This window comes from Macaca thibetana, chromosome 7 (genome assembly GCF_024542745.1).
Source record: "Macaca thibetana thibetana isolate TM-01 chromosome 7, ASM2454274v1, whole genome shotgun sequence".
Lineage (NCBI taxonomy): Eukaryota > Metazoa > Chordata > Mammalia > Primates > Cercopithecidae > Macaca > Macaca thibetana.
In genome coordinates, this window is record NC_065584.1 from 29,724,154 (window position 1) to 29,746,577 (window position 22,424).

General features: G+C 46.7%; 2 protein-coding genes across 3 annotated transcripts in view; one reads left to right on the forward strand and one right to left on the reverse strand.

The window, feature by feature from the left end:
* Nucleotides 1-22,424, forward strand: part of SNW1 (SNW domain containing 1) — a 1,184,582-nt gene that overhangs the window by 995,376 nt on the left and 166,782 nt on the right. The gene's annotated exons all lie outside the window — the stretch shown is intronic.
* The window catches only part of ADCK1 (aarF domain containing kinase 1), a 129,671-nt gene that overhangs the window by 23,100 nt on the left and 84,147 nt on the right, over nt 1-22,424 (reverse strand). For both annotated transcript variants that reach the window (XM_050798777.1, XM_050798776.1), the window contains 2 exons: nt 10,948-11,106; nt 2,178-2,294 (listed from right to left, as the gene is read on the reverse strand). In XM_050798777.1, coding sequence (XP_050654734.1) covers nt 2,178-2,294; nt 10,948-11,106 — 276 coding nt within the window. The remainder of the gene's footprint in view (nt 1-2,177; nt 2,295-10,947; nt 11,107-22,424) is intronic.

Genomic DNA, 22,424 nt, shown 5'->3' on the forward strand with positions numbered 1-22,424 from the left:
GGCCTGAGCCAGCCACAGCGAACATTTCCGCCAAGCTCCTGGCAGCAGCTCTGTGCACTTTGATGTGGCCCCTCCTTTGTGGCCTAACAGGAAGAGTGAAATCAGGGAGACCCAGGTTTTAATCCCACCTCTACTAAGCCGTGTGACCTTCTCTCTCTGAGTCTCTGATTCTTTGTCTGCAAAATAGAGACAATGAGACCACCCTCGTAAGTTTATTATGGAGAAAAGGGCCTGACACAGGGAGTTAGGCATGCAATAAACGCTAATGGTAAAAGGAGAAAGAAAGAGCAGAGCCCAAAGATAACATAAGGAAATCAACAAGCACCACCCAGCTACTCTTCTGGAACGCTAGCCACACACTAGGCACTGTGCTCAGCGCTGTTTGTACCCTAACTCACACAGTCTTCACGACCCCTCTCGGAGGCAGGTACTGACCCCATTAACAGTGGTCACATGGCCACCAGGCGGCCTGTGTGACCACCACACTCCCCTACTATCCCCCTGGGCTCATCTGCTGAGCCAAGGTATGGCTTTCTCCCCACTGGGACCATATGCTCACGCTTATCTTTGTGCACTGCCTGTGGACATGGGGAGTGGAATAGAAAAGAGCACTCACAGCCAGGCGCGGTGGCTCACACCTGTAATCCCAGCACTTTGGGAGACCAAGGCAGGCAGATCATCTGAGGTCAGGAGTTCAAGACCAGCCTGACCAATATAGAGAAACTCTGTCTCTACTAAAAATACAAAATTAGCCAGGCATGGTAGTGCATGCCTGTAATTCCAGCTACTGGGGAGGCTGAGGCAGGAGAATCACTTGAACCCAGGAGGCAGAGGCTGCGGTGAGCTGAGATTGTGCCATTGCACTCCAGCCTGGGCAACAAGAGCAAAACTCCGTCTCAGAAAAAAAAAAAAAAAAAAAAAGCAAAAAAGCATTCACCTCCACTGGGTGTGAGCCCCTTTCTTCCTTCCTTCCTCCCTCCCTCCCTCCCTTCCTTCCTTCCTTCCACCCCAGAGCGCAGAACATGTTGCTGCACTCCTCAAAACCCTGAAGTAACTCCACAGTGCCTCGAGGTCACACCCTAGACCATTACCTTATCTCCCCACACACCCCAAGGAACCCTGCCCCAGCCCTGCCAAACTTCACCCATTCCCTTCCCCTTCTTGCAAAGCCACTACCTGGAAAATTCCTACTCATCCTGCTGGGGACACCAACCTGTGGCAGGCCTCAGTGCCTCTTCCTCACTCTCCCTGGGGTTCTGCTCACACCCTCTCGCTGCCTGAGATACAGTAGGAAGGATTTAGATGTGTATCTGACTCTAATGCTAAGCTCTGGGGACTGGGTCTGGTCCTCCTGTGAGCACCTATACCTAGCATACAGCAGACACTCTTAAAACGATCAATGTTGAGCCTGGCCACATGGCTCACACCTGTAATGCCAGCACTTTGTGAGGCCAAAGTGGGAGGACTGCTGGAGCCCAGGAGTTCCCGATTACAGTGAGCTATGATTGTGCCACTGCATGCCAGTCTGGGCAACAGAGCAAGACCCCGTTTCCAAAAACATAAAAATGAAATTATGAATGTTGTTGAAAAAGTACAACTCCACCCATTCCTGTGGGAGCCTGTGGCAACCAAGAAGCAGAAACTGAGGGACAGGTCCTACCCACTGGCCAGTATTCCCTGGGACAAGGGGGATGGAAGGGGGGACACACAAAGCCCACCTCTTTTTTCCTGCTTTAGGAGGCTGATGCAGTTGGCTGCTGCTGTTCCCTTTTTGCCTGATCCCTTGAGATCTGGGAAGTGGGAAGGAGAGGGGAGGACAGGAAGAGGGAAGAGACAACGGACAGGCCCCACAGAGCCAGAAGGATTAAGTCCCACTGATTTTGCATCATTGTTCTCTGTGGCCGCTTAGCTTTGTGGGCCTCAGATGGTGCAAACGAAAAGCAGGTAATGGCAAAAGGGGCTCCGCATGCCCCTGCAGGCTGCCATGTGCACAGGGTTGGCCTAAATGACCTGAAAGAATCTTTCTTGCTCAAAGTTTATAATTCTCCAGACAATGGGCCCCATTAAAGACAGGGGGGCCAGACTCTGAGGCCTCACCTGGACACACAGGCACTTCCTGGGCAGCCTCGACCAAGCCCACGTTCCCTGGCACAGCAGCCCTGAGCTCTTGACCTCACCTCATTGACGTCGATCTTGTTCTTCTCCATGTAGTCTCTGTCATTGACCTGCCCGCCGTCCACAAACTCCATCAGGAGGACCCGCTCCGTGGACAGGTCCCAGTGGATTCGGGGCACCTGGGATAGGAAGGGACAGGTCAGATGGTCTGGGGAGGCTGGGAGTCGGGCAAGGACGACAATGTGGCACAGCGAGCCAGACAGCAACAGAGGCTCCTCCCAGAGCAAGGGAGAAGAGGCCCAGGAGGGACCTCAGTGTTGACAGTGGGGATGGGACAGTCAGGCCAAGAGGGAGGCCAGCTACTCCACCTCTGCTCAGCAGGCCTCCACCCACTCCTTTAGAAACCGGCTTTGCCGACTCTCCTCAGTGCCTTCTAACACTGTTAAGAGCCAAAACTAAAATTGGGACTTGGGAGGAAAATGTTGGAACGTGGAACGCCTCATACCTGGGCATTGCTATTAAGGATATTTCCTCTCCCCATCCCACCACCAGGCCCACTTTGGGCTCCTCCCCCTGCCTCCAATATTTCACCTGGGTAATGGGTGCATTGTGTGTATTAAGCAAATGACTGAATTTTGACCAGATGATAAATTTTGTTTCTCATGCCTGTTTCCTGTAGGAAAACATGTTTCCTGGGGCAGACAACATTGGATATTAACCCAACATCTATTCCCAATCCTGCTCTTCCCTAGGGATGAAAAAAACAAAATACTGGGGCTAGGTGGGGTGGCTCACACCCGTAATTCCAGCACTTTGGGAGGCCGGGGCAGGTGGATTGCTTGAGCTCAGAAGTTCAATGCCAGCCTGGGCAACATGGCGAAACCCCGTCTCTACAATAAATACAAAAATTAGCCAGGCATAGTGGTGCATGTCTGTGATCCCAGCTTGAGAGGCTGAGGTGGGAGGATCACTGTCAAAGTCACAGTGAGCTGTGACCTTATATATCACACCACTGCACTCCAGCCTGGGCAGCACAGCAAGATCCTGTCTGAAAACAAACAAACAAATAAACAAACAAATAAAAAAACCTACTTTCCTTGCCTGCTTTATAGTAGATATGGCCATGTGATACAGTTCTGACTTATGAACATAAATGGAAACCTGCTAGGGGATTCTGGGAAGGTTTTTATTTCCTTGATTAAAAAAAAGGGGGGGTATTTGCACAGTGCTACTCTTCTTCCATTTCTCTTCCTGCCTTGAAAGTGAACGTGAATGTCATTGTTGGTGCTATAGCAGCCATCTTGCAACAACGAGGAAAAATAAAAAAAATTATAAAGAACTGAGATGCCAGCTCTGATACTGTCAAACCACCAAAACCATGTATCAGTAGGCAACCACTACAAACCTTCTTGCTATGTGAAGACAATGAATTCTTTTGTTTAAGGCATTCTAAATGAGGCTTTCAGTTGCCTACAGACAAATGCATTACTAACATACACTCTCCAACCCTCTCTGACTCTCACAACACTCAAAAGCCAAAAAGAGAACAGATTTCTCCAGGAGCGGGCAAAAGATTGGAATGCAACCAGACTGCCATGTGAGCAAGGGACAGCTACCAGTACTCCCACAGCCAGGAGGGAGGAGTTACTGGGCTTCCAGCATGCCAAGTCTCCCCCAAATTGTGAGGAGTTTATTTCCTCTTACAAATAAAGAAACATGGGCAGCTTTTTCAAACGTTTTGGAGAGTAAGATTTTCCTTTACCCTGACCACCCAAATTCATCTAGCAATAACATAGTGGCCCTCAAGTCAACAGTCCTTAATTCTTAATTAATCTTTAATTCCTGTTCTTAATTCGGCTAATACTGTTGTGTCTTAGACTAGCCACTTAACTCCTTTACATCCCAGTCTTCCTTGCTGGAAAGCAGAATTGTTTCTGCCCTATCTCAGTAAGGAGCTCTGAGGATAAATGGAGGCTGTACATACAAGTGAAATGCTCTAGTTGGAACAAAGTTTCCAAAAGAAAGCAAGGTGTTATTTTGGTTTGCTGCCTGCCTGCGGTTTCTGCCATTTGAAAATCTGGGCCAATAGAGAAATCTGTAAAACTGATACTTTGAACTTAAAATTTAGACTTGCTTGGCATTTTTCAAAAAGTTTCTTTTTAAAAAAGTGAGTGCATGTTTGTTATTGTTGCTTTGTTGGTTTTTTTTAGAGACAGGGTCTCATTCTGTCACCCAGGCTGGAATGCTGTGGCATGATCATAGCTCACTGCAGCCTCGAACTCCTGGACTCAAGAGATCCTCCTGCCTCAGCCTCCCAAAGTGCTGGGATTACAGGCGTGAGCCACCATGCCCTGCCTGTTGTTTTTGTTCATGGCTTCCAAATGAATGAGACATAGTTTCGGGTTAAATTCTTCCCTTGGGTTTGTTTGGAAACCTATGTTTGACAGTGGGCCCCTAAGGCTCTGGAGACAAGAGGTCAAATCTCTAGCCAGGCCCATCAGTGGCAGCTTAAAAAACAGCGAGGGGCTGGACACGGTGGCTCACGCCTGTAATCCCAGCACTTTGGGAGGCCGAGGAGGGCAGATCACTGAGGCTGAGGAAGGAGAATCGCTTGAACCTGGGAGACGGAGGTTGCAGTGGGTGAAGAGTACGCCACTGTACTCTGGCCACGGTGACAGAGGGAGTGAGACTCCATCTTTAAAACAAACAAACAAACTTACAAACAAAAACCACTAGGAAAGAGTCACAGGTGGAAACAGAAAACCCCCAGGCTGGAGCTTCTCTGTGCTTGTGCATCAGGGTCCTGGGTGTACTGGGGTTTCCCCCTCTGGTCTCCCTGCAGACATCACCATTCCAGTCTAACCACAGAATGTGCCCCTTGCTTCTGCTGCTTAAATCTGAAATGACTAAAATATCAAACCTGGGAAACAGCGGAATTTGTCATGGGAGCTTCAGAACCCCAGGTGCCCCTGGACAGACATAACATGGAAATGACTGCAAAATGCCAAACTGCTCCTGCTTAGTTAAAAAAGTGAGCTGCCCCTAAATCACCAGATGGGCAGGAGGACCTGGGGGTGTGGGGTGAAGTGAGCGCCCGCATTTCCTGTCCTATGCTTCTTCCGTCAAGGAAGGAAAAAACGAAAAAGAGAAATTTGAAAGAGTCAATAAGCACCCACACTCCCCACCCCACCCCCAAACAAAGCAAAATGAAACTCTAAGAAGCTCATAGCCAGGGTGCTCAGTAGCCCCACAAGCAGGGTCACACCCTGACCATTAGGACCCCTGGGTCCAGGGTCTACCTCTTTGTCACAGAGCAGAGGCCTCCCTCCTGTGGGCTCCTCCAGCCTCCCACACTGATGCCAATCTGGACCCCAAGAAGGAGGGTGACGATTAGGGAAGTTCCAGCCCAAGACCCTGGGCCTCAGCCTCACAGTCTGGCCCTGACCTCACATTTCTGCTTTGTTTCTATACTTTGGTCAATGTGCCCACGAAGCAGGCTGTGCCTGGCTTGTCTGAGACAGCGCCCATCATCCTGGGCCCACAGTCCTCCTGGAGCCTGAGTCCAACACAGCAGAAGGCCTGGAGACCTGGAGTCAGGTCAGACTGGCAAATTTGGAGTGAGGCTGCTGGCTGGAGCTCCAGCTCTGCCATCTAAAAGCTGTGTGACTGTGGGTAAGTTATATAACCTCTCTGAACACCAGTTTCCCCACCAAAAACATGGTGATAATGGTTACAGTGGAAGCACGACCCCACCCCCGCCCCCATTTCCTACTACTATGAGCAGAGTACTGGCACTCAACACGGAACTAGACACTAGCAGCTGCTGGAAAAAACATTGATTGCTCTTATGACGGCCACATGGAGTTTCACAGAGGGCTCTGATACACACCAGGGCTGAGAGTTATGCTCTAGACAGTTCACTGAAATTCACATCTTCCCCACAAAGTAGAACTACACGGAGGGGGAACGTGCAGGCTCTGGAGCAGGCTACCTCTATTCCCTGCCCCTTAGTGGTGAGCCCTGTGACCCTGCGCAAAGGGTTGATCGCTCTGGGCCTCAGTCTCCCAGCTGATGATATGGGGCTGGTTATGGCACCTCCCTTGTGAGGCTGTTGTAGGGATTAAAGAGTAAATACATACAAAGCACACTGCAAAAAAAAAAGAAAAAAAAGAAAAAAAGTTATATATTAATTACTATACATCAGTGGTTCCTAATCTTTGAGATTCATGGGAAGCTATCATACTTCCCAAAAAGCAAGCACATCTCCTCAGGGTTTGTCCACAATTTCTAGAGTCCTGGGCTCCTTACCTCACATGAAGGAACCCTGGCATGGCCCTGCACACCTATCCCCACCTCCACACACATAGAAATGCTCTCATCACTTCCAGTCCCAAACCCTGTGGTTATAAAGCTTCTCCCCCGCCACCTTGTCCCCAGTTGTCCCCCAGGTGAGTCAGAAACCCTACCACTTGTCCTGTTTCCTTCCCCTAGCACATACACTCTACTGCCAGATCCACTAAGCCTGGCTTTAACCATTTAGCCTAGCTGTCCCCTCACCCTCTCCCAGTCCCCCTGACACCATATTTGCATTCAGTGCTTGTCTGAGGCTGGCAGATTTATAGCACAGGGCTGAGGTTCTTAAACCCCACATAAGCACCAGAAGATGCCTCACACACTGAGAGGTAAACTCTTTGCGGAGGCTTAATTATGCACAGATGTTGTGATGGGGAGCCAGTGTGCAAAAGCAATCTATCTCCAGTTTTAAGAGCTGAACTGGGTTCACAGTGCAAAATTCACTTCCCGCTTGTTATGTGTTTAGGGAAAATTAATTACTCAGGAGCCTTAATTCCACCACTGTCTTAGGAAGGGTGTGCAAGTTTTGGAAACAGCAGGTCAAATTGGTATATTCATTATTTACCCATTTGGCATCCTCATCTGAAAACTGTGTGTGTTATTGTTATTATTGCATGTCTTGGTCTGGCACTTGCCAGTTGGCCCCAGCCAGGGGACAATTTTGCTGTTTCCATGGGAACAGTGGAGGAGATGGTTCTGTCTGGCTCACATAGTTCTGGCTCTGAGGGGCACCCCTGCCGGTAAAAGGCAGCAGAGTATCCTGAGAGGAGCACCACACTTGAAGTCAGAAAATCTGGGATGTTGCCCTAGCTCCTCTACTTCAACTGTCCTCTGCAATATGGGCTGATGCCTGCTGGAGGGACTCAACATCACAGTACCTGCAGAGTGTTCAGTGCAGCAGCTCCTGATGAAAAAGAGATATTCAATATATATCACCTAGAGTCAATATTTCTTAGAAGCACTCACTGGAGCCCTTTACCCTGAGTAGAATTACGTACTTCCTGTTAGGAATCCACAGAAACACAGACGAATGCCTGTCACGGTGCTAACAAACGTGCACTACAACAACACATTGCTGTGTCTGTCCCTCCACTAGATGAGAAGTTTTCCAGAGCAGGGACAAACCCCAGCTCCCAGTACAGCAACAAGCTCAGGAATAAAAGAAATGGGATAAGCAGTAGAAGCATGTCTTAGACTCTATAGCATTATATTAATTAGTTAACATTATCACTTGTCTAAAAGAGCCAAGTTTTCACTGAACTGGTGGTGTGAGCTCCAAGGTTGGGACAGTGACACCAGACCTAGGCTGCACTCCTGGATTTACGCACACAAGAGGGTCTGTACATCCACATGGACAATGGCAGCCAACAAAATGCCAGTCAAGCATATTGTGAGAATGGAGACAGACCCGACCCTCACCACACTCAGCTAAACTTCTTCTTGGGCTCTATCTTCCTCCACAGTCAGTGTGTCAAGACACTGCACTGATCACCACAGCTGTGGTTCTTCCTCCTGTGGATTCTCAAGTGGTTAGAATAGACACATCTTCAGTCGCTCCATCCCTGTTAGTCAATCAGGAGAGCAAAAGTATCAACACTTCCTCCATGTCTCATGACGTCTTCAAAAGCCACAAGGACACCTTAGTCAAGAACGATAGTGTCCCCTCTCCCTGATCCAATGTTCTGAGCCATCCTCCCCAAGAATAGCACGGCTTGACTGTTGGCTCTGGAACCTGCACATGGAGCTGCTGAGGGCTTGGTGACCCCTCTCCTGCATTCCCCAGGCCTGCTGAGGAAGAGGGAAGGGTGATCTCTCCTAGAGTTGGAAGCCAAGCTCAGTGTAGACAACCAGAAGAGCCCTCTAAGCCCTGCACTGCTGGGAAAAAGGGGGTAACCCTGTGTAAACAGGCATACACCTCAGGAACGACAAATGTGTTGGAAGAACATGGTGTGACATACATCTCTCTCCCCAATTCCTGTGTGCCCTGAGAGAACATCAGGACGGTCCTTAAAGACCAGCTCCAGCTGGGCGCGGTGGCTCGCGCCTGTAATCCCAGCACTTTGGGAGGCCGAGGCAGGCGGATCATTTGAGGTCAGGAGTTTGAGACCAGCCTGGCCAAAATGGCAAAACCCCGCCTCTACTAAAAATATAAAAATTAGTCAGGTGTGGTGGCACACACCTGTAGTCCTAGCTACTCGGTAGGCTGAGACAGGAGAATCGCTTGAACCTGGGAGGTGGAGGTTGCAGTGAGCAGAGATTGCGCCACTGCACTCCAGCCTGGGTGACAGAGTGAGACTCTGTCTCAAAAAAATAATAATAATAATAATTAATTAAAAAAAAAAAAAAGGACCAGCTCCAGGGCCAGGCACAGTGGTTCATACTTGTAATCTCAGCACTTGGGAGGCCAAGGCGGGCAAATCATTTGAGGTCGGGAGTTCAAGACTAGCCTGACAACATGGGGAAACCCCATCTCTACTAAAAAAAAAAAAATACAAATATTAGTCAGGCATGGTGGCACATGCCTATAATCCCAGCTACTTGGGAGGCTGAGACAGGAGAATCACTTGAACCCAGGAGGTGGAGACTGCACTGAGCTGAGATCATGCCACTGCACTCCAGCCTGGGCAACAAAGCGAGACTCTGTCTCAAAAAAAAAAAAAAAAAAAAAAACCAACTCCAGTGCCAACTTCTCCACAGAGCCTGCCCTGACCCAGTAGGCCATGGGAGTCCCTGCTTCTGAATCCTCAGAGCACATAGAAGCTGTACTTCTCATGGGGCACTGACAGCTGCAACTTCATATTATCTGATATTGTTTTCCACATTAAGTGTCTCTTATTACATAGAACAGTTCTGCTATAATACTTGTTTTGAAAACACAAATTTATTCCAATGCAATTGATATGTTAGGAAACAGTTTGATCATAATGCAGATTTTGGATGTGCTTATGTTGTACTATCATCTGCGAGAAACACTGGAATGCAGAAAGCTGCATCCAGCAGAGCCGTGCCACATTGGAATACACAAAACAAACACACCTCGACATTGCTGCGAGTCGGTGAGTCACCCACATCTGGCCTTACAACTTTCTGTCCCATTTCTTTTTTTTTTTTTTTTTTTTTTTTTTTGTTGTTGTTGTTGTTGTTGTTCCTTGATACGGAGTCTCACTCTGTTGCCCAGGCTGGAGTGCAGTGGCACGATCTTGGCTCACTACAACCTTTGCCTCCTGGGTCCAAGCGATTCTCCTGTCTCAGCCTCCCGAGTAGCTGAGATTACAGGATTGCACCACCATGCCAGGCTACTTTTTGTATTTTTAGTAGAGACAGAGTTTCACCATGTTGGCCAGGTTGGTCTTTAACTCCTGACCTCAAGTGATCCGCCCACCTCCGCCTCCCAAAGTACTGGGATTACTGTCATCAGCCACCATGCCTGGCCTCTGTCCCATTTCAAAGGACTCCTCCCACCATCTCACAAAACTAACAAGCAGCAACCCTTCTGATGTCCACTTCCACAGCAGGCTCAAGGTAAAGTGCCATGTGTACTGTCGTCTTATGTATTTCTTAGCCATTTAACATGTGTAAAACTATGCTACTGGTTTTTATTCATTCTTATCTTCTTTTCTTTTCTATATTACTGTATTACTGATGATTTTTTTTTCCTTTTTTCTGAGACGGAGTTTCACTCTTGTTGCCCAGATCTGAATGCAGTGGCATGATCTCAGCTCACTGCAACCTCCACCTCCCGGGTTCTAGCGATTCTCTTGCTTCAGCCTGCCGAGCAGCTGAGATTATAGGCACACGCCACCACGCCAGGCTAATTTTTATATTTTTAGTAGAGATGGGGTTTCACCATGTTGGCCAGGCTGGTCTCAATTTCCTCACCTCAGGTGATCCACCTGCCTCTGCCTCGCAAAGTGCTGGGATTACAGGCGTGAGCCACCATGCCCCGCCACTGATTAATTTTTTTGAGTGTTGTGCCCCTAACTCTATTTTCCCCATAAGCTCTGTGGTTTCTGTTGTGTGATTTTGCATAACTGAAGTATTTCTAGAAACACATACGTTTTGTTACAGCAGAACCAACTGTATAAGCTGAGGTAAAACACGTGTGTTTAAAATAGTCCCAGCATACAGTAGTGTTAGCTATCAGCGTCGCCATTATCATCATCATCCCACGCCTCACGGAGGCAGAGACCACAGCATATAGGTTCTTGGCTAGGGCTCAGTGTCTTGCAGTTGTCGTTTATTCAATAAACATCTGTTTAATTGACTAATGGGTCAACAATCACACTTGGTATTTCTTTGCAAATTGCCTTCAAGGGATTTAATGCACATCACCAGTGACAAATCATTCATCCTCAGTAAGAGGACTCAGGAAGAAGATGTCCCAATTATGTCCTGAAAGGGATACTCCAGGCAGGGACCCACGTACCACCACACTCTTCCACCAGACCGCCATGCCCCCCACTGCCTCGTCCCACCTACCTTCAAGAAGTCAAAATGCTTGAGCATCTGGGACACCTTCTCAGCATTCCTCCCTTCATTGAGGAAATCCAACTCCAAAGGCAGGTTCTTCTTGGCTTCATCCACAAGCCACATAAACTCAAACTCTGGGAATAGCTGCTTCACAGCCAGAATGAGCACCTGAAATCCAACAAGCACCCCAGTCATGGGGTGGGCCCACAGCACACACCAAGCGACATTTCCTACCTTCCTGCCTGGTTCTCCTCTGGAGTAAGGGAAACTGCTCCCCTGAGGCCCATCCCTCCTCTGAATTCCAGGAGGGAAACATAGTAGGACCCTGCTCTCCCATAAGCTCGATACTCTGCACCAAGTCCAAGATGACGACAGCCCAACAGCCAGCATCGGTAACCATGACTACCATTGGCTGAGGGTTCCCCTCGTGTCCAGCACTAACTAAGCACTTATTTTTTATTTTATTTTTTAAGTTCTGGGATATGTGTGCAGGATGTGCAGGCTTGTTTCATAGGTAAACGTGTGCCATGGTGGTTTGCTGCACCTATCAACCCATCACCTAGGTATTAAGCCTGGCATGCATTAGCTCTTTTTCCTAATGCTCTCCCCAACCCCTGCCCAACAGGCCCCAGGTGTGTTGTTGCCCTCCCTATGTCCATGTGTTCTCACTGTTCAGCTCCCACTTACAAGTTGGAACAAGCGGTGTTTGGTTTTTTTTTTTTGTTCCTGCATTAGTTTGCTGAGGATAATGGCTTCCAGCTTCATCCATGTCCCTGCAAAGGACATGATCTCATTCCTTTTTATGGCTGCACAGTACTCCATGGTGTATATCCACCACATTTTCTTTATCCAGTCTCTCATTGATGGGCATTTGGGTTGATCCCACATCTTTGCTATTGTGAATAGTGAACTAAGCACTTTACTTACTACTAAACTTAATTCTTGCAACAACTCTGGGAGGCACACAGATACACATCTTATCATCCCTTTTCTATTGTTGTTTAGACAAGCTGTCACTCTGTAGCCCAGGCTAGAGTGCAGTGGCGTGATCACAGTTCACCACAACCTTGACTTCCAAGGCTCAAGTCATCCTCCCACCTCAGCCTCCTGAGTGGCTGGGATTACAGGTGTGCATCACCACGTCCAGCAAATTTTTAAAGTTTTTTTTGTAGAGGCAGGGTCTCACTATGTTGCCCAGGTTGGTCTCAAGCTCCTGTCTTCAAGCAGCCCTCCTGCCTCAGCCTACCAAAGTGCTATCCCATTTTATAGATGAGGAATCTGAGGCTTTGAGGGGTTGTATGATTTTCCCAAAATTTTCCCAGCAAGGAATCACTGAGCTAAAATTCCCCTTGGGATTTCCACAGCCAACTCCACAGCCCTTGCTCTGAAGCACTTAGCTCAACTGCTCCTGTGGCTGCTCCCCGATCTGTTCCTCATGGTCTGTTCACAAAGCACTGGGAAGGTGCTGCAAATGTAACTGTCACTACTTTATTTCTTAAGTTGAATGTTTGGTGCTTGAACATTTATAATACTATTTTCTATACTTCCTGTACATCTAAAATATTTCATAATAAAAAACTAAATTGGAATAAGAAAACACGACTAGATCAGACAAGAGGAGAGAGAGAGAAGGAATTTGACCACCTGGATGAAAAGCTTAGATTTTTGGCAATTTGGCTCCACTGTGGATTCTTGAGTGATGACATGATAAGAGGGGGTTTTAGAAGATTTATCTGGCATTCAGGGGTCAGTTTAATGATGTGAAATTAAAGAAGGGCCCAGTGATCTGTGCAAAGCATACCACAGCCCCCTCCATGGGCAGGGACTCAATCCTAAGGCTGCCCCACCACCAGGGCTCTGGATTTGAGATGGGTGCCCAAGTTCCTCGATGATGGCTCTGTAGCGGGTAAGCAAGGGTGACACCAGGGACATAGGAGGTGTTCCAGTATTCTGGGAGGGAAATAGAAGGGCCCTGATCTCCCATAAGCTCTCCTGCTGGCATTCAAAGCCAGGCCTGGGGAGAAGACTGACTGACTGACCCAGTAATTCTTAGTATAAATGACAGTCCGAGTTATCTGAGAACAACCATCTCTAACCCTGGCTACAGCAGATGGCAATAAGAACTAACTAGCTGTGGGCCTGATGGTACCAAAAGACCTTCCCCTTCCCATCTTTCCAGAAAGGCTTACTGAGCCCTAGACAAAAGCCTTGTCTCATGCTTCTTTTTGCCCTGTTCTATGACATTTTGCTCAATGCTGTGTTGGCAAAAGAAATCAATCTAAAGCCAGACTATTAACTACAAGGCATTTACAGCTTTGTTTTCAAGCCTTATGTCCTGGGTGATGTACCAGATGCCATTCCAAAAAGAATCATCACACAGCATTATCATGCTCAATTTCTACCAAAACTTCTTTTAATTACATTTGGCTGTAGTTTAATTTCTTTTGAGTTTTGTCTGGTCTTTCATGGGCTAGACCTATGACCTTATGATAATTGATTTAGTTTATGTTTTGTTTGTATCACGCAAGACTAGAAGGGAGAGGGGGCAACAGAGAGGCAACAGAGAGGCCCGGACTGTACGCCTCAAGCCCTGGCACCTGGGCACCGCAGCCTCCAGCATCACATCCCATCACAGTGCCCTCAGATGGCCCTTGGCAGTGACCAAAGCAGAGGCAGAGCAAGTGAACAGGAAAAAGAAGAGATTCCCCCAGGCCCATGCAGAGGCCAGTCATGCCATCTAAGTCACCTGAATTCTACCGTTCTGGGCTCGGAATTCAGGCAAGAAAAGCTCTCCAGCATTTTGCTCCAATCTAAACTCCAGAGGGTCTCACCCAAGAGGGGCAAGGAAAGGGGCCACAATGAGGCTCTCTCATTTGTTCAATCAATATTTACTGATTACCCTCTAGGTAATTACCATGGACCAGACGTGGATACGCACAGAGAGCTACCTGTAGCCCAGTGAGGTCTCTACTTGAGGGTGAAGCTTCTGGCCAAATAATAATTCCTCATCATTTATTGTATGGTCACTGTTTTTTGTGAAATTTTTAATTATCACTGATATCCAAGCAGCACTGAAAGGCACATTAAAGATTTTCCAGTTACTAATCAATTACATAATTAGTCATTATTAATACTATTCATTATTATTAACACTTGATAATACCTGACATCATTAATCATAAGCAGTCAATTTTATTAACTAATATTAATTGCTAGTAACTAATTAGTAAGCTAACTCGTAACACAGAAAACTTTACATTGCTCATCGAACTGGTTTCTAAGGCATCCTGTGGGTTGTGGGTCACTTCCCTGGTTACTTTAAAATGAAGGGGGTTCTTTGAATAGAAGTCAGTGGTTCTCAGATTTATGCAATGTCACCATCCCCTTTATAGGAGCTCACCAATTTTAAAACTTGATACCAGCTACAAAGCCCAGAAAATGAACATACATAATTTTGCACATAATTCAGGGGGTTCACCAACCCCTTGAAATTCAGTGGGTGGGGAGGGGGTCAGGTTAAGAGTCGTCGGGTTCAAGTAGTTTGGGCTGCTGCCATTTTTAGACTTTTCTTGGCTGAAGAAAGTAACATAAAACTCAGTTTCACCGTCTGGTTTCATTCAACTCTGTTCTTAAATGAATCTACTTAGCCTACCTTAAGCAGATTCATTTCAATTTTTCTTTTTGACAACACATGCAATCAACTAAAATAAAACAGATGTTGTTATCAATTTGACTTTTTGATTTTTCTCCCAAAATGCATCTTCTCCATAAAATTCTTCTAACAACCAGTGTTTCTACCAGTGCCTACCAGCTACTCAACACTCTGCAAATGTTTATTGAATACTCACATGAATGAATGAATGAGTAAATGAATGAACAAATGAATATTTCAAAGATTTTGTCTGCTTCTCTGAGATAATTATATGTTCACATGTGTTATCCAAAGAAAATGAGTTTTTCTGTTTCTGAGGTTTTAGTGGAAAGAGCCATAACTTCTGAATTTGGGGGAATCATAATTTCAGAAAGCCTGAGAGTTCTCTACTTGAGCTGGAACCTTATGAATCAATCAAGGTATATTCAAAAATTAATACTTCCTTCAAGGTGAAACAATAAAACTATCTTCCTATAGGGTCATTGGCTTGCAGGAGGAAAAATCAATCATGGGCCACACAGAAATATAATGGAAAAAATGAAGAGTCACACATAAGTTTGAAAACTAGTGAACAGGCCAGCCGTGGTGGCTCACACCTGTAATCCCACCGCTTTGGGAGGCCAAGACGGGCAGATCACTTGAGGTCAGGAGTTCAAGACCAGCCTGGCCAACACAGGGAAACCCCATCTCTACTAAAAATATAAAAAGTAGCCAGGTGTAGTGGCATGTGCCTGTAATCCGAGCTACTCAGGAGGCTGAAGCAGGAGAATCGCTTGAACCCAGGAGGCAGAGTTTGCAGTGAGCCTAGGTCATGCCACTGCACTCCAGCCTGGGCAATAAATAGAGACTCCATCTCAAAAACTAAAAAATAAAATAAAATAAAATAAAACCAAGAAAAGAAATGAAAAAGAAATAAAACAACTGACTGTTATTTAAAATAGCAAAAGAGAAGGGGAATTATCATTATTTAGTTCCTACTACACGCCAGGCACTGTGCTACGAACACTTTACACACACACTTTCATTTAATCCTTTTCTTGCCAATTTTACATAGTAGAAAACAGGAATTGTCAAAACAAAATCTGACCTGGGCTTCTCTTGTTCATTCTTTATGCAGCCCTGCCTCATGCAACACAACACAACGACACAGGACAATACAATAGGAAGCTCAAGATAAGGCAGAGAAGGAGCTTTGTAAACTGTAAAATGCAACTGGAAATGCAAGTTACTGTTATCAAGTTATTGTATATTATAAAAGAAATAATGTTCTATGGGAAAACAGCACACTAAATAGAATGCCTGTACAGATCCAAACTGGTAAAAATGAACGTTCAACAAGAGTTGAAAATCAATTCAGAGTGATGTAAATAGCTTGCCATTCATTGGGTTTATCTTTGTTCTGATAAGTTATTAAAGTACACACTTTTTAGAAAATAGATTTATAGGGTGAAGTTTCCTTGGGTGGCCTACATCTCTGGATACTTTTTAATATATATTTTAAAAAATAAAATTGCTGCTGGATTCTGTGCCAACGCAAACATTGCCTAGCCACCCACTGCTCAACCAACACATTTAGTAAGGAAACAAGATGAGGCTGGGTGCCGTGGCTCACGCCTGTAATCCCAGCACTTTGGAAGGCCGAGGCAGATGGATCACCTGAGGTCAGGGGTTTAAGACCAGCCTGGCCAACATGGCAAAACCCCGTCTCTACTAAAAATACAAAAATTAGCCAGGCGTGCTGGCAGGCACCTGTAATCCCAGCTACTTGGGAGGCTAAGGTAGAAGAATCACCTGAACCCAGGCAGTGGAGGTTGCAGTGAGCTAAGATCGCACCACTGCACGCCAGCTTGGGCAACAGAGTGAGACTCTGTCAAAGAAAAAAAAAAAGAAACAAACAAACAAACAAACAAGATGGTAGACAAAATGCACTGAAAATGCTGCTCAGAAAAAGTCAAAAACATGACTGCCATGGGTTTTTACTTTTTGAGACCCTTGACCCTTGGGATGGGCCAGATGACATCAAGCAATAGATGAGATTTATTGCTCAGGCCAAAGAGTCCCACTCCAACATAGCCGAGCGCCTTGGGGCCCAGTGGTGCATGAAGGGCATAGTACTTGGCAATGTGTTAGATTCCTTATGGGTGAGAGGGTAAGGGAGTGTTCCTCATCAATTCAGAAGCTGGAGAAATAACTGGGAGTGATATAGGGTGATTAGGACCTGGGGATTATGGTAGTCCCACAGCTCAGGGATCATCTGAGTCTTACCCTGCCCTCAAGCAGTGAGAATGGCAGTGAGATATGGCCCGCTAAGCTCCCCAGTGTTGTGGGTAGAAAAGAACTGCTGCAAAGCCAGGCCGCCAGCAGACGAATGGACTATGCTTCATCAGTTCACCCCCTCCTGCTGAATCATTGTTCCAATCTCTGGGCCCAATTAGTCTGGCTCTGGACAGCCACTCAAATCAATAAGAGTCACTGGCCGTGCATCTAGAAGTAGAGTTGCCCCAACTATTAAGGGACAATATCAGGTGATAATGACAAAGCTGAAAAAACATCCTTGGCTCTGCCTTTTTCTTTTGTGCAAAGTCATCGACACCATCTGATTCACTGAACACCATTTACTGAGAATCAGCCTCCCTCCCCTGCCATCCTTCAACAGTCTATCCTAGAGGCTCTCTCCCCTCTCCAAGGGAGAAGGTTCATAGGAGACACAAAACTGCCAGGTTCACAGGAGACACAAAACTCTAGGGTGGTACATGCTACTGGAGGCCAAACCAACAGCCCATCTCCCCCATCATCCTGGCTAACACAACCCCAAGTTTGCACATCCTTCACGTCCTTCAAGGAAAACAGGTCTGAGAAGGTGAGTCATGATCGGTTTAAGACAATCAAGGTAGTCTCAGTTTTTTTGCCAAGACTGATTTGGGAGTAGGCATTACTTCTTGACAATAAGAAATGAAGAGAACTCTGCTAGGGAACTCTTTTTTTTTTTTTTTTTTCCTGATAAATAATATGAGGATGTCACCTACTTGTAACGCCAGGAACTGTTGCCGCTGTGTTGGGACTATGCTCGGTGCTGGCTCAGGAGGGCAAGCCAGGAAGCTGAGACAGCAGAGCGAAACACGGAAAGAGTCTGAGTTGTTACAAACCACAGTGAGGTGCTGGGCTGTCAGCCTTGGAACAGGTGACCCAAGTTCCAGACATCTTCACATGTGAGATAATAGGGGTTAGCATTAGCTATACCACTTTCAGTTGGATTTTCTGGTTCTTAGAGCCAACTGAAAGCATCCCAACTGATTCAACCAGTAGTCACCACCCCCTTGTTCTCAAAAGTCTCACCCCTATAGACCTCTATCACCCTGTAAATGCACAGTAGTTATGAGTTTGGATGTAGAAGGTCACCTCTTAAACTGCAAATATAAAGAGGTTAAGCCTATCGGTCACTCTCTCTTTACTGTGAATTGCTTTCATCAGATTGCTTTCCTCTTAAGACCAGGTTGTGATCAATTACAGGGCAGAGGAGAGTACACAAGAGTGGGAGAGAAGCATATGGGCATACCATACCTGGAGTTGGCATGAAAGGAGACATAGAGGGTATGCAGAAAAGTAGCTTTGCCTCCTCTCTGTCCCTAAGTTTCTGGTAGCCCTAAATGTCCCCTAGAAATCATTCTTTAGGCCAAGAATGCTTAATACCTTTCTGGGATTGTCATTCCTAAATATAAGATACCATTTAGGTCTCAACACAGAAAAACAAAATATCCACTTCAAGTACGAGCTTCTTGGTTTTCCACCGGAGAAGGACCCAGGCAGGACTTTTCCCACCAGAGACGAAGCCCAGTGAGATGGCAGTGTTACCCAGTGCTGCTGCTCATCCTGACAGTCCATGGGGTGGTGGCCTCAGGCCTCCGTTCCGGCTGTTCTCCTGAAGGGTATGAGTGTGGGTCTCCGGTTTGCCTTGTGGTCCCAGCCCCAGAACTGCCTCAGCCACTACTAAGGGGCCACTCCGTACTCTGCACACAGCCTGCCAGGCTGTGCTTCCCAAGAAAAGCATGTGATCCTTACCTCAGGGAGGAAGATGCCAAATCTTTATTACTGCTATTATTGCTCCGACCTTACAGCAACCATCACTTAGGGAGGCAGCAAGAAAATGCAGAGAAAAAGCGACAGCTGTCCTCCCTGTCCAGGTGGGCCCTGATGGCTTTACTACGCGGAGGCAGCCTCCTGCCTGACTCAGGAGTGGCTTCTGGGATTCAGGAAACCCTGAGATCCTCTAAGTCTCCCAGTTCTCTCCCAGCCATGGCTGCTCCACAGCTGCTGACAGGTGTGCCAGAAAAATCAGGTTTGTAGGGAGATGCTCAGGGCCACCCGGCAACCCTGCTCTCCTGCCCTGGTCAGCCTCCTTTCCACTGCACAGAGTAGCTATTCCAAACCTTCACCCACCTCGAGTCTCCAATGCTACCTTCTACCCCCTCATTCTCAGCAGATGGTCTTGCCTCCCACTTCAGAGAAAAAATAGAGGCTATCAGGCTGCTACACACTCTGCTGCCCACTTTCCCTCCCCCTCTCCTCTGCCCCACACACTCATCTGTACCCAGCCTTCCCACCTTCCACTGGGCTTGAAACAAAGGCTAAGGTTTCCACCTGTGTTATTCATTCCCAGTCACTTGAATCTCCCTCAGGACTTGATCTAGCAATTACTTCTCTCTGCCGAATCCCCTAATCTGCCCCCTTCCCCATCAGCTACAATTCCACTCAAGTCTCCCCAGTATTTAATCCTATGCTCTGCTCGGACCACTACCCTAACTCTCCCGAACCTTCCACAGCTAAATATCTGAAAAGAGTACATTCTCCATGAAGAGTCTCCACTTCCTTCAGTCTCAATTCTCTCTCACCCTGATCAGGCCATTGTAGCTGCTCTTCCTAACCCCCCTGAATCGCCAAATCCAAAATACCCTTTCCAGTGCTTTACTGATTTGATCTCCCATTTGACAACGTTGAGGAATTCTGGCAGACTATGTTTTCCAAAATGGCTGCCACAGTACCTCCCATTCTAATTCACTTCTAGAACCCTGCCACTCTCCCATTAAGAGGTAGAGTCTATTTCCCCAACCCTGAACTTAACTAAGGGGGCCTTTGTGACTGCTTCATCCAAAAGAGTAAGAAAGAAGTAATCCTATGTGGCTTCCAAGGCTGAGTCACAAAACTGTGATGTACTTTCAGCCTTATGCTCTTGGGTCACTTGCTCTTAGAACTCAGCCACCATGCTGTGAGGAAGACCAAGCAGCCATGTAGAAGCTGATACGGAGAGGAACTAAGGCCCTGGCCCACAGCCCCAGTTAAGCTCCCAGACAACAGCTAGCACCAACTTGCCAGCCAGGGAATGAGCCACTCCAGCCCCCAGTCAAGCTACTCCAGCTAGTGCTGCATAAAACAGATGAGTTTCTCTACCAAGCCCTGGCCAAACTGCGAATTCATGAGCAAAACACATGACTGTTGTTTTAAGCCACTGTGTTTTGAGGTGACTCATTATGCAGCATTAGATAACTAATATAGTGCTTTCATCTTTAACTTTTCTCCACTGAATATAGCAGCATTGCACAATCTGGTTCTCCTCCAGTCTCTCTGATCATGCTTTCTTAGTCCCATTCATGAACTTATCCTCTTGGGCTCACCCCCAAACAATGTTTTGCACAGTTTTTTCCCTTGCCTTCTTTCTTCTTGTTGCTGTCTTTTAAACTCTATATACCTTCTCTGAGTGATCTCCACTATTCCCCCAGATTCATCTATCAAGAGTATCTTTACTCATAAATGCCGAATTTGTATTCCAGCCTGGACTCCAGACCAACAGGGATATTCCTATCCAAAACTGCCAAGAGCACTACTTTACCCTATGTGGTTGCTGCATTGACCATTTCACTTCGTTCTGAGATGCATCCCAATCCCCTTACTCTCTTGAGAACTTCCATTTCCCAGGCTCCCTTGCCAACTTGCTGCCACCTAGGTTTTGCCCAGAGGCAACACTGAGGGATACTAGCATACTGGGGGGCAAGAGGAGATGGAAACTCTTCTGCCTCAAACAGCATCTGTGGCTCCCACTCCCAAGTGAAGGGCCCTATGTCTGTGATCTGGCTCCCAGGGAACGAGCTCACCACAGTCTCAGCTACTATCTGTGGTCCCTGGCCCTGGGATCTAGAGAACTACATCTTCTCTTTGTCCTCTGCCTTGAGGGTGGCCTTGGCTTCCTGCTGTTGGCAATTGTCTCTCCATCCCATTTGGCTTTTTGGCCATTACATCATTTGTAAACTCCATTTTCTGTGTCAAATTCCCTGTTTGAAATACGTAGAGCAAATTCTTTTCACCAACTATACCCTGACTGACAAATAGTTGTCCCCCTTCTCTATAGTTTTGCTTTCCAAGGTTTCAGTTATCCAAGGTCAACTGTGTCCTGAAAATAGGTGAGTACAATACAATAAGGCATTTTGAGAAAGAGACCACATTCACCTCACTCTTATTATAATTATATCTTATAATTATATTTTATTAGTCTCTTACTATGCATAATTTATAAATTAAACTTTATCACAGGTATGTATGTGTATGAGTCTGTTCTCACGCTGCTAATAAAGACATACCTGAGACTGGATAATTTATAAAAGAAAGAGGTTTAATGGACGCACAGTTCCACATGGCTAGGGAGGCCTCACAATCATGGCAGAAGGCCAAGGAGAAGCAAAGGCACATCTTACATGGTGGCAGGCAAGAGAGCCTTTGCAGGGGACTGCCCTTTTATAAAACCATCAGATGTTGTGAGACTTATTCACTGTCACGAGAACAGCATGGGAAAGACCTGCCCCCATGATTCAATCACCTCCTACCGGGTCTCTCCCACAACACATGGGGCTTATGGGGGCTACAATTCAAGATGAGATTTGGGTGGGGAAATAGCCAAACCATATCAGTATGTATAAGAAAAAACAGCATATATAGGGTTGGGCACTATCTGAGGATTCAGGCATCCACTGGGGGTCTTGGAATGTATCTTCACAGATAAAGGGGAACTACTGTATAGAGTTAAATATGCCTAAACATAAGCACTTAAGCCAGAAACCTAAGATATTTGTCTCCTTCTTATTCATACCAGTCCTTGCCCCCTCCCCATGTGTAAAGCTGGTCACAAATCCTGATTATTCTGTCCCTTGAACGCATCCATCTCCCTTGTCCCCATTACACTCCTCACTTCACATCATTATTTCTCTCTCAGACCAATGCAGCAGCCCCTCAATTCATCTCCTGGCTACAGTCTTTCTGCCTTCCAATCCATCCTCCAGACTCCCAACAGATTTTTATTTCTAATGCAAATCTGATCATGACAGTCCCCTAATTAAAATTCTTAAATGGTTCCCAATGACTACAGGAAAAAACTCAGATCTGCTCAGATCCACAAATATGTAGTGAGTGTTGGCCATGCATACCATTCTATGCCTTAGCCTGGAATACAAACCCCCCGTGTTCTGTCCTACCTACCTTTCCAGCCTCATCTCCACTTTGAGCTCATACCATTGGAACAGGTTGAAGTTATCCAAGTACACTCTGTCCTCCAAGCAGTCAGGCCCCCACACTCGCTGGGCTGTCCTTCCACCGCCTGGCTATCTCAATAGTCACCATCTTGCTGCAGCCCCCTTGGTGCCCCATCTATCCAGGCACAGTGCTACATGGCACTGTGCAAACACGCTGTGACTATTTACATGCCTGTCTCCACTAAATGAGGATTTTCCCAAGATGAAGATGGGGCTCACTCACTCTCGTGTCCCCAGCACCCACCTAGCACAGGGTGCAG